This window comes from Microtus ochrogaster, chromosome 2, assembly GCF_000317375.1.
Source record: "Microtus ochrogaster isolate Prairie Vole_2 chromosome 2, MicOch1.0, whole genome shotgun sequence".
NCBI lineage: Eukaryota > Metazoa > Chordata > Mammalia > Rodentia > Cricetidae > Microtus > Microtus ochrogaster.
Window position 1 is genome coordinate 59,470,163 of NC_022010.1, and position 13,290 is coordinate 59,483,452.

A 13,290-nucleotide genomic window follows, 5' to 3' on the forward strand; every position below is an offset into this window, starting at 1 on the left:
TCAATAAATAAATAAATTTAAAAAAATAAAATTAAAAAAAAACAAGAGCAAGGTACGCTCTTTCAGGAGATCTGGGTTCAATTTCCAACACCCATATAGAGAATAATAACTGTCTGTAACTCCAGTGCCAGAGCATCTAGCATCTTCTTCTAATCTCTGTGGGCACTACATGCATGTAGTACACAGACATATATGGGTAGGCAGACACACATACAATAATAATAAATTTTCAAAACTAAAAAAAAAAAAAGAAAAAGGTTTATTATATATTTATATATATATAATTATATAATTTTATCTATCTAAAAATACTTCAGCTCTTGCTTGTTACAGTTCTATAAATGTTTTGTTCTCTTAGAGTTTGGGAGTAGGAAAGGGGAGGACAGAAAAGAGAGAGGGAAAGAAGAAAGGAGAGGAAGTGAGAGGAGAGGAGCAAGTTTACTTTGGGAAATTTTAATGTTTTCAATATTTTTTGGCATTATTCCCAGTTCTCTTTGTTCATTTTAGGAAACAACCCATAAGAACCGGATAACCTTTTTTAAATGTAGAGATTTCCATGCAAGGAATAGGTTTCTGAGGATAATATTCTGAATACTCCTAAAAGTACTTTTAAGTACCACTAAAGACAAAGGAACAATGATCCCAGAAAGAAGTGATTAAAACCATCATTTAAAAAGTGGATAAGTCTATAGTATTTTGAGGCAGCTTTTTGTAACTGACCACCACTGCTTCATTTATAGATGTATGTAGTATGGATGCAAAAAATATGTTAATCAATATTACAAATAAAGATCTTAGGACTATGACTATAGTCACTAGAATAGCTTTTTCACAGTCTCAATTCAATTAAATCAGTAATTAAGATTCCACATTATAGAAAAATTGTATAAAATGTTAATACTAAAAATGAATACTGCTCTATTTGACATTTCACTTAATTCTATAGCTGACTGGGACATTTAATTTTGTTTGGCTTTGAAATTCTGAGAAAGCTAGGTAAGGAAAAACTTTTGAGTTATCTTTTCCTGGAATAAGTATCTAAAAAGTCACACATTTGAGTCTCTAATTTATATCTAACATTAACTATATGAAAACAATTACAAACAACGAACATAAAGTTTGCTGAGGTTAAAAATGTTCTAAAGTTTCTCAGCTATTTGCTTTTAGTGTTAGACATTCTTTCTGTATGTAAGTATACTTCAGCACTCACCCTCAGGTACGCAATCTTGTTTCTAACATCTGCCACAATGGCATTCCAGCTATCCACAGCAGCCTTTAATTGAAGTGATTCTACATTGCTGATATAGAAAAGGAGACACAGTGAAGCTTTCTTTATATATAACATTTAGGTTTCTAAAAATTTCAAAAGTGTTCTCTAGTATTTATGTCAATAATATAAAAGAAAATTATTCAATACTAGCAATTACCTCAAAGGTTAAAGAAACATGGAAAGGTTTGTTATTAAACAGAGAAACTGGCAATATATACACCCGTTCTAAGGGAAGAACAATGCACAAGCTTCTAGAATACCATTTTTCTTTCCTATCTTGATAATACCCAATCTATCTCCAATGCAGAAGGAAAGCAGGGAATTGCAAACAGGGAAGCTATCTTAGTAGGTAAAGCAATTTCAATCTCAAGAAAGAGTCCCATCTTGGAGGAAGGTTTTGGATCATGTTCATGCTAACCCTGATATCAGAGCCAGAATTGATCTATCTAGCTCTAACATAATCCATAAAATTAAAGTGTTTCTGAGATGACAATTATAAGAACAATCACACACAGAGATACAAACAAAACTAATGAGCACTTTCCTGTGAGGAAGAATGCTATTACTGCCCTGATGAAGTGCAAAATATGTATCAGTATAGCAACTGTTTATTGGTATATAAATAGTTAAGACAAGAAAAACTCAGAAAGCTTTAGTGCATACAGTTTCTAGAAGAAATTTTCTGTGGATATCCAAAAGGGCTATCTATAGGAGCATCACCTCATCTACATCGTGAGCCCCACATTCTACGAAAGCAAAACAAGTTAACACCAAGCTCAGACAAAAAATGAGCTACACAACACTCTAATTTGTACAATGTTCTTTCTCCTTCTGGCAAGCAAAGACTGATCACTCACAATCATACCTTCTCAGCTTTTGTATACATCAGTATAAAAATAATGGTAATTTTAAAAATGATGACTTTTATAAAATAATGTTCTGATCTCAGAGATAATTAACTCATTAAATTTTAAAGGTATACCCTGTAGGATTATAAATTTAAGTAAAATTTCATGAGGTTCATTTTAATATCTGAAAATTAATATAGCAAAGCAATAATTGTCATTTATCATGTAACATTAGGTGTTATTACCAATTTTTTCATAAACATATTACAAAAGCACTCTAAAAATCAAGCATTGGTAGAAAACAATTATAAAACAGTTTTCCAATTAGAATATATCTTGTACATATCTGGTCTGCATGCATGCCTCTCACTGGGGAGGAAGCTGCCACTGAATTCAGTACTTCTCAGAAATTCAGGAAATGAAACACAATGCATCAAGAACAAGGAAACAAACAAACCCAAGAGCTTGGAATTACTCCAATGGCTGAACACATAAGTAAAATCCATCAACTCTGGAGATATCTGTTCCTCTCTGAGGTCATAGTGAATTAAGAGGAGAAAGTTACCTTGCTGCCATGTGAGTCACCCTGGCGAGTTGATTGAGGCACTCCTTTTCCGTCTGCTCAAGGTGCAGTAAACCAAAATCTCTACGACACTGTAAGAAGTATACCTACAGATTTTTGAAAGAGAAAGAAACTGAAGTAAGCATCTTCTTCTTAGTCATCTTAAGAAAACCAAAATTATTTTTCAGTCTCTCCCAGAAATACTGCAGTGTCCTGACAAGAAGCATCAAAAATGTTTTCTAATCCCGGCAACTCTGCAATTGAAGTCATTTTATTCAATAGTTACTGGGTCAGTAAGAACCTAAGAACATTACTTTTCAAATTTTTCCCATATACCGGACTAGTCTTGAAAACTTTCAAAGTAGTGCTTTGGTTCCAGAGATACTAACTTAATTGATAATAGGGATAGCATCTAATATGTAGCAAAGTCAGAAAATACTCAAAAGAAATCCTGCTGTTTATATGTTCATGATGCAGGGCTACAGAAGTACAGAAGTAATCAGACTACAGAAAAGGCACTGTCCCAATTGTCCTTACAAAGCTTCTGGTCCAATATCTGTCCCACAGCAGGAAGACTTACAACATCATTACTAATGTACTATCATTTAGTCTAAAGTTTTGGCTATTAATCACTCAGTAATTACCAAAATGAATACTCTTAGACAGCATGTTAGAAAGTGTTTCCTAAGATTAGTAATACAAGCACGCAGACACTTTTAACTAAAGCTCTGAAGAACAAAGAAGAAACATGAGCCAAAAGGTAAGGCGTTTCTTTCCTTTGTGGGGGTAAGGCTGCAGGACTGTGTCCATGGTGTGCTTGGATTATCATTCCTTGGTTGTTCTGGAATTCCAAGAACACTACCAGGGAATAGAGCCTACCAATGACAAGTGGCAAGGTTTGTAATGCTTTCTGATGTCAGCAAGCTCTTCAAATAATATGAATCTTACTATAGAGCAAGTTTCATTAGCTATAAATAAAAATTACATGTACTCTTATTTCTTCTGAGACCCTAGCTGTGGTATTATAAGCTAACTTTAACAGTATTAGGTGACTTTCAAGGATTATGGAAAATAAACTGGCTTTTGACATTGGTGCTTATTATGATATTTATGTATTTTTGGAAGATTTGTATTGGACATAGCAGAGAATGTGGTATTATAGCAATACCACATAATAGTGAAATGTTATTTTTACACGTATGACTTACTGACTGACCTAGCTTCATGAGAATTAGTCTGTAACTATAAATATTTGATTTCTTGGACTCACTGAAGGAAAAACCATAAAATTAGAAATATTCATGTACTCACATGCCAGTGAGACAAAAGGGTCTGAGGAGTTTAAAGCTGTATTTTTCTGAATGATACTAAAGTATTTTATTTCTGTTTATTCAATCCAATTTTTTCAACTTTTAATTATACTAAAGTAAACCTATCCTCCCTCTTCCATTCCCATTTTCCTTTTACCTCAGCTGTTAAGGCTCTATTAGTTTCTGCATTCAATTTGTTTAAATATGCTTTAACTGTGCTTTCCAGGTTATGTTTCTCCATTTCCCACTGAGATCTGAAATGAATGATTGTTAAAAATTAGCAACATTACAATGACAATACTTTTCATCATATTCAGAAGGAAGACTATAAAACTATCACATGAAGGAAAAGTTTTCTTAGAAAAGTATACAAAGCATAGAAAAACAAGAGAAGACATTGTTTAAAACTTATAGATATTCTTTTTTTTTTTTTTTTGGTTTTTCGAGACAGGGTTTCTCTGTGGTTTTGGAGCCTGTCCTGGAACTAGCTCTTGTAGACCAGGCTGGTCTCAAACTCACAGAGATCCGCCTGCCTCTGCCTCCCAAGTGCTGGGATTAAAGGCGTGCGCCACCACCGCCCGGCTATAGATATTCTTTACAACCAAAAATACAGAAGTTTTAAGGTCCTTAGTACAGAGGCTATGACTAAATTCTAAATCCATAATCTTAAAATGAATGTTACCTCCATAACCTATTTAATATAAAACCTTAGACAAAAACAATATATTGAACTTCTGAATTCTCCTTGACCCACAATTCATTAGTTGAAATCTTCAAGCCTGTTCTCTAAGTTTCCTCCAAGATTTAAACATTCCATCTTGCAGAAAAACCACTTAAACAGTGAGGTATAAACAACTTGAAACAGCTTCAGGAAGTCCCTGAAACTGACCAGATTAACTAGGCCCCTCCTTACCAAAGTAAGTAATAAAAGCAAAGAGTCCTTCTCAGAAGAGCAGAGCCAAGCTGCAAAATCACTCTGAGACCAACCAGCTACCTGGAAGAGGTTTAGACCAACTGAGACACCTAGAAAGGACATTAATCAACCGATAAGATACCACAGGCTATGCAGTTTGATCCAGGTTTCCAATTTTGTGACCTATGTCACAAAATTTGTGGGCCTTTGTGATGCAGCTGTCTTTGAGACATTTCTGCTCCTATATGTAACTTCACACTCACAATCCTATAAGAAACCCCAATAAAACTCATCTGGTTTATCAAGCTGGACTTTGGTAATATCTGTACTTTGTCATGCATTCCCTTTCTGGGGTGAGTAGATATGTGTGCTGCATCTTCTCAGGAAAATTTTGTCACACAACAAACCCCAAAGTAAGAATTTTGGAGGAGGCAGTACTTTTTTCCTAATGAGTTGGACACAGAACTTTGGGAAGTAATATGGTCAATAAAGATGAAGCTGTTATGGATGGGAATAATACTTTATTTTAAATTATGGTTTGAGATAGCTCTACAGCCCTACCATGATGCTAGAGCAAAATGAGAAGATGTAGAAGACCTGCAAGGAGGCAGCAAGCCCTTATTAGATATGAAACTGGGTGTCACTCCAACTTGGAGCCATCAGTGTGTGCTGTTACTAACTGCAGTCAATACTGTGTAATAGTAGAGGAACATGTGAGCGAGATGCTTAGTTCTCTATATTTAGCTTCTACACATGTGAAAATGGACAAAGCTCTATCACCATGAAAAAATTCCTCTCAATCTAATTCAGAAAATATACATAAACATTCCATGTTTGATATTACGTACGAAATGTTAGCTATTGTTTTTAAATTTTATTTAACAGTGCCTGCTCTTGCATGAACAACAGCAGCCATGTAAATCCTTACCCTTGTAAAAAGGAAGTCACTGCAATTAAAATTTACTAGTTAATTAGGTATTTGGATTTCTTAGCTTAGAATGAAACTGAATTCCATAGGTTGGAATATAAGAAGAGAACCATACTGTATAGGCAATTACAGACTGTGGAACCTCTGAGGATTCTTTCTCTTTTTCCCCCATCCCTTTCGAGCTTCCTACACTGAAATCTCAGAATTACACAGCCTACAAACTAAATTTTGCCTTTAACAAGAACAACTGAAAGTGTAACTTTATAATAAGCAACAGCACAGAAACCATTTTCAATGTTTTGTTAAGAGAAATACACTCAAATGCTTAAAAACTTAAAAAACTGTTGGTAGGGAACATGACATATATATATATGGATGGTGTTTACTAGGGAGAAAAATATCATAACATATTTAAGCAGATACATTACCTCAACACACACATTAACTATTATGGCAATAAATATTGTATAAAAATTGCCTAAAATAAAAAGTACATTCCATCAAAATAAAAAAGTTGTGCTTTAAAGATATCAGACAAATGGAAAAACAACTTACAGAACATGTAAAAATACTCAGATCAAAATTGTGTACAGGGCTGGTGAAAGCTTATTGCTAGAGCACTTCCCTAACATTCATGAGGCACAGCAAAAATCCTACTTGCACTAAAACATGCAAAGAACTCATAGCATTCAGAGGTAAAAATAATTCCAAATTTTAAAATAGGCCAAAAGTCTGAATAAAAGTTCACTTAAGAAGATAAAACTTAGAGGGATTTAAAACCAGTCAGTATGTTAAACGAAAGACACTAGCTACAAGAAGCCACATATATAACTGCATTTATATGAGATGCTCAGAATATGCAAATTCAAATGACACAAAGTAAATTAGTGTTTATCAGAAACTAAAGAAATAAGGAGGGGTAACACTATATAAAAGACCACATAGTTTGTTTTAGAGGTTACAAAAATGTTCTGAAAATAGACAGTAGTGATGTACTTCAAAGACTGTATTAAAATCTAGTGAACCACATGTCCTAGCCAGGTGAATTTTATGCTATATGAATTAGTGAATCTTGGTAAAACTTGCAGCTAGCAGTTTTAACAGAAGAAATTCCAGTTTTTGGTGTAATTTGCTGCGAGACTGCAACACTGCTGACTGAACTGTTCTCAGTTTTCTCCAGTCAGAGTTACGATAAACATACCTTCCAATTTGTCTACACCTCTTTCTATTTATATCCATTAACCCAATGCACTTGCTGATATTACTCAATCTAATGTGTAAAAGTGATGTCTGGATAATAAATTATTGGTTATTCTAGCTAAAATGTTGAGTAACATGCAGTTTCAGAAAGGGAGTATCAACAAAAGGAAATGCTGTACCTTTTCATGGAAAGTTCATCTTTAAGACTCTTAATTTCATCATCTTTAGCATGGATTTGGCGCTGTAATCTAAATATATAAAGAAGTAAATCATAAAACATTAGAAGTTATGCATTAACAAAGAAAAGCTATAGCTGAGAAATTGACTCAGCATGTCTTATATAACTCACAAATCTTAGCCTTGAAAACAGCAAATTAACTTCTATACCTCATCTATTTGAAATTTATCTCTCTATCTTCTTACCCTGACTTCTTCAGAAAAATCACATAAGGCCTCTGTAATTCTACTGTGCAGTCACACTGCCATCTAGTGGCTGCAGAGAGATTAAGACTAAAGGAGGAAAATTCAGAATTTTCACTTTTATTAAAAGTTTGACTTACTTGGACACTTTATTGATTCCAAAAGCTACTTGTTGGTTAAGAGATACAATAATTTTTTCTTTCTTTTTGATCTGCATTTGATTTTCATGCCACCTGAATGTCACTGTTTTCAGTTGTCTTTTGTAATCCTGTTCAATGAAAAATATTGTTTCCAGCATTCAAGTCATCAAAAAGTTGAAATTGAGGTATAATTTAAATGAACTTTATTATAAAACATTTGCAAATAAATCAAAACATTGCATACTCAAATTAACCAGATTAAAAGTCTATGGAATATAATGAACTTATTCTATATGATTAACATTGTCATTAAAATGGGAACTATGAAGCTCACATTAAATATTTAATTTTCAGTATCAAATATTTCATGCATTTATCCACAACAAAAAAACCTATGGTAAAAGAACAACTTTATATTATTTTTCATAACTTATCTATTTATGCTTATTTAACCAACCCTTCCTCGTCCCCTTCTTCAGTTTTTTTATTCTCTTTACATTATGCTGTACCTATATGCACACTTGTTTATATATATAAATATATTTATGTATAAATAATTATATATACATATATATTATTGACAAGGTTATACATATGAGAATGAGTATGCACTTTTTTCTGAGATTGCATGATCTCAATTAATATCATACATAGAAGTCCATCCATTTTCCTGTAGAGTTTTTAAATTTCATTTTCCTTTAGAGTTAAATTGTATTCATATATGTGTATATACATACTCTCACACACATATATGCATCAAATTTTCTTTTTTGTCTTTTATTGAAAATAAATTTTTTTACACATAGTATATCCTGATTATGGCTTCCCCACCTACTCTTCCTAGTTTTTCCCCACAACCCCTCCTTTTCTTGATCCCTTTCTGTAACACATTAGAAAGCAGGCTTCGTAGGGGTAGTAATAAAATATAATAAAACAAAACCACATCAGAGATAGACAAAATATGGAATGTTTCACTAATTTGTGTGCCATCCTTGCACAACGGTCATGCTGATATTTTCTATGACATTCCAATTTTAGTCTATGTGCTACTGAAGCTACCATCACCCAAATTTTCATTCATCTACTGATAGAGAAGACTGACCTCAGTTCTTTGCTATAGTAAATGAACTTGCAAAAACCATGAAGAAACATGGGGTGTGCAAATATCTGTGGTAGGGTATAGACTGCTCTGAGTCTATGGCCAGGAGCAAGAAGGACGGGCCATACTGTAGTTCTACTTTTAGTTCTTTGAAAAAATTGACACATTGATTTCCACAATGGTTGTATTAACTTGCACCCCACAAATAATGAATTAAGGTTCATTTCATTGAGTTCTTTAAAACAATGTCATTGGATTTAAACATTTGAAATATTTATTACTTCCCTTAGATTTAATGACAAAAGTACTCACTTCACACTCATACTGCAATTTATAAAGCTGGTGCTGATAAGCAAGTCTTTCCTTTTCAGTTTCTTTGCAGTCTGTACTTTCCTTTCCAGATGAGCCCTTAAGCAAACGGAACAATCATATTTATTTCCTATTAAAAAAAAAAACACTAACTTTTTTTTACAGGGTTTCTCCTGTATATAGTTTCCATCTATAGCAATTCCCCAAAACGGTTTACTTCCCAAACAGCACTCATTAAATAATACAACTGTACAACAGCTGTGAGTTCTGGCTACTGCTGAGTGACACTCATGCTTGCTACTTGAAGCTTATGCAATGCTCATATTTTTATAGAAATCATATGATGAGGTACTTTCTATTTTCATTTTAAGATATTAAAAGGATTAAGTAAGCAACTTACCTATGTTTGCAGACAGTAAATGGAGGAGCCTGAATTCTAACTCAGGCAATAACAACTAGTATTCTAAATTACAGCAATGCACCAACTTATTTTAATGTTCAACTTCTCTCCTATATTATAAACAGTATACATTAGGACCTCATTATAGCAGTTATCACACCTTGCAAGTGGCTCAATGATTTTTAAATAAGTGAATAAACATTTTCTGCAAGTATGTGACATTTTCATTCTCATTTAGATTTCTTCTGAATTACTGGACTAACATTAATGGCCCCATATGTAATAGCCAAAGTTGCATCAATTCAGTGTGTGTGTGTGTGTGTGTGTGTGTGTGTGTGTGTGTGTGTCTGTGTCTGTGTTTGTGTATTCTAATACTACAGTCAGGGATTTATTCACATCAACTTGACCCTTGGGGAGTAGGTACCTGTGATGCATCCACATTTTAAACCAGAGAGTAGCTTACCACTAACTTCAAACATGGTGTGTTTGTAGATGTGTGTGTGTGTGTGCACACATGTGCGTGCGTTTCAATCCTTCATCTACTTTGTATAGTTAATTATACTTTTGAGCACTAATATTCTTATCATTTCAAGCAGTGGCTCCTACCAGAAAAAGAACTAGAAAAAATTGGTATACAGTAAGTGCTTTTCAGTAGAAATTTCATGGTTGTAACCAAGTTTAACTAAAAGAAAATTAAAGTAGTTTTGATTTTTATGACAATTTAATCTAGTGGGATTTAAGCTAGTTAATGTGTTGTTGTCTCTTTCTTATTTGTTTCTTCATTCTCTTCAGAAACGACTTTTTTTCCCCCAGAAATGCATTTATCAACTTTGCCCAGTAATTAAGAAATGATTTGTGAGCACATGTGAAGTTCAGAATGTCAATGATTGTTTTTGTAATCCCCTTTGTCTTGCAATACCCCCTTTTCCTGTTTTTGTTGCTTTTCTGCTGGGCTTTTCAAAAGACAAACTGCTTAAAGAGCCTAGAGAAAACAAAATTAGTTCTTTCTACAAGGAGGACGGCAGAGCTGAGCCCTCTCCACTGCTCACCTGCTCTATCATGTCCAGAATATGCAGTTCGTCCAGGCTACAGAACTTGTCCTCAGCTGCAGAATCTTCTTGCGCATCGCTTACATCAGTTTTTACGTATGCACTGAGTGTGTACATATCTCCTTGTTCTGTATCCAGCTGGTCATCCTTTTCTATCGTATATGAGCTATAATGGGACAAAGTCAAAGTGAACTTTCATAATGGTATAGTGCTTTCTTTATAGTCTACTTCCTCTCAAATTAACATAATACTGCCTTGTGAGATACTCTGTCTTAGAAGGTTCATGGTCAAAGTCTTGCCAGTGCTCACACTGTTCTTTTCTCTTAGACGCTAACAATGGACATTAACATATATGAGATAGTATTTCCTCAAAGTACCTATTTAATGGCTCATAGTGGTGTTTCCAAGAATTGTAACATCACAGAGTTTATTTTTCAAATCACAGCTATTAATTAACATTAGTTATTTTGGAAACAGTATTTTGAGACAGGATAGGAAGCTTTTCCACATCTTCAATATTATACTGTCATCAAAATTCATACATTTACCCCAACCAAAGAAAGTATGTATATATGTCTGTCAGAAACATAAGAATGATCTATCCATTAAAGTTAAGTATTAGTCTATGTATGTAACTATTTTATTAAGCATTAAGTCACTGAATGAGTAGTGTGTTAGATGACTTTGAGTAATGTTACAGAAAAAAATGGTTATTTTTACAAAGTTAATAATAATCTAACCTTCAGTAAATACCAATTTATTAAAACAAAGAACTATTTTTCTCTTTGGAAGTTTCCAAGAAAATATCTGTGTATTACTGAAAAAGCATACCTTAAAAACACTAAGAAACTATTAAAAGGTAAATACTTACCCTTGTTCTTCTTCTGAGTCCTTATCCTGAAAAGACGGCATTACCAGAATTAGTAATCTGTATCAACTACTCTAGCTCAACACAGTGATAAGATTGCATTTAGGTGTGTTTCAAACATTTACAAAACTAAACATTTTGTAGAATTATGCTACATATTTATGTATCATCAGTCAATTATGAAAGAGAAATGTGAATTCTATGAAATATATAACCACAGTATATGTGATGCAATTCTTGTAATTCCTACTTAACCTATTTTCTTTTTAAAATAATGTTTGTATCTCATTAAATTTATTTTATAATCTTGATTTTATATCATTGATTAAGATGTTAGAGGTGAATACTGGACATGAGTTTATATATATATGAGGAAACCATGGGACAGAGTGTCTGTAATATCCATTATTTCTACAGTAACAAAAGGATTTTTGAAAAACTACATGGAAAGAAAATAAATCAGACAGACAATTGAAGAATCTTATACATTTACCCAACAAATTGGGAATATTAATAAGGAGTATTGACTTCTACTATCTATGATTCTGAGTTGCCTATATAGGTACAAGGCTGTTTTCTCACTTTTTCATACTAATTTCTTCTTATGATTAAGGAATATTGACTTCTACCTTGGTTCTAAATATCTGAATACTTGAGATGTATACCTGACATGAAAAGACCTTTAGTTGTTCATACCAAGTGCATCTGACAGTTGACCGTTTCCCAAAGCCCACTTTAGCTCTTCCCATAAAAACTTTAGTCTACTCTAGCCTCTTAGTACAAATCTCTGCAATTCTCTCTATATTGTGACTACCAAATTTAAAGGGCTGGATTCATTGTCTGTCAAGTTTCTTTCTTCTTATGGCTGCCACATAAAACAAAACAAGACAACAACAACAAAAACAACAACAAAAAACCTAGTTTTTTTGTTTGCTCTAAATCTGGTAGGAGATATGCCATATTTGATTGCTTTCCTTGCAGATAACTCCTGATAGGCATTTTTAGGGCTACTGTTACAGTTAGGTCCATAAGTTATAAGCCAAAACAACAGAGAAAGTACGTTGCAATTTCTCACAGAGACTTTGTCATTACTTTGTATAACAAACAAACTTTCTTATGCTAACCATTTCCATGAGAATTCTGGATTAGATAATGAGGCTGACAGCTTTCAGGGCTTTCTGTATATACTACAGGAGTATATACACTGTTGCACCAATTGTGACAATGATTGTGTAACACAAATAAAACATAACTACATGCCTAATTATTTTTAACATTTGTAAATTACTTAATGCCAAGACTAAAATATAACATAAATTTGTCTTTTAATGCCAAAATTTCATGTTAATAAAACTATCATTTTCAAAAGTAGCTCAATTTCTTTAATAAAACTAAACTGCAAAAACCCAGAACGTTAAAGAAGCAGTCATTAGATACATGCTAACTTATGAAGTATGACCTTGAGACTTAATGTTGTCTTGGAAAATATATATCACTAATGATTGCTGCTATACCTTATTAAAAAGGAACTATTAAAATTACACTTATTTTTAATGTAATTTTCATAATAGCTATTGAGTAAATGTTATAATGGTTATGATAATATGACAAAGGAACTGATATTTTACTTGGCACATTAAAATGTTATTTTATTCTTAATCTTAATATTTTACAAATTAACCTTCATTCATCATTAAAATGTTTATATACAATGCAGTGGCTAGTAAAATAAAAAGCTGATTGTAGTCAGAGAAACTATAGTCAGTTTATGATACACATAAATATTAAGATTTTCAGTATGTTCCAGATTAGAAAAACAAGGATTTTTTTTTTTTTTTCATTTACAACTGAAACTTTATAGCTTATTCTGTCTGTTTTATGTAAGATGTTATCTCTTGATGAGTAGTAGACTTTTTTTTTTTTTTTTTTTTTGCGAGACAGGGTTTCTCTGTGGCTTTGGAGCCTGTCCTGGAA

At 32.9% G+C, this 13,290-nt stretch overlaps 1 protein-coding gene and 1 non-coding gene across 5 annotated transcripts in view; both read right to left on the reverse strand.

Moving 5' to 3' along the window:
* Positions 1-13,290, reverse strand: part of Dzip3 (DAZ interacting zinc finger protein 3) — an 81,546-nt gene that overhangs the window by 16,942 nt on the left and 51,314 nt on the right. For all 4 annotated transcript variants that reach the window (XM_005345042.3, XM_026786193.1, XM_026786191.1 and 1 more), the window contains exons 18-25: positions 11,320-11,345; positions 10,449-10,614; positions 9,003-9,098; positions 7,592-7,719; positions 7,211-7,279; positions 4,148-4,244; positions 2,684-2,787; positions 1,211-1,298 (exon numbers count right to left, since the gene is read on the reverse strand). In XM_005345042.3, the coding sequence (XP_005345099.1) occupies positions 1,211-1,298; positions 2,684-2,787; positions 4,148-4,244; positions 7,211-7,279; positions 7,592-7,719; positions 9,003-9,098; positions 10,449-10,614; positions 11,320-11,345 (774 nt within the window). The remainder of the gene's footprint in view (positions 1-1,210; positions 1,299-2,683; positions 2,788-4,147; positions 4,245-7,210; positions 7,280-7,591; positions 7,720-9,002; positions 9,099-10,448; positions 10,615-11,319; positions 11,346-13,290) is intronic.
* On the reverse strand, positions 8,547-8,656 carry LOC113458326. Its single transcript, XR_003378713.1, has one exon. It is a non-coding gene; the product is annotated as a U6 spliceosomal RNA (small nuclear RNA).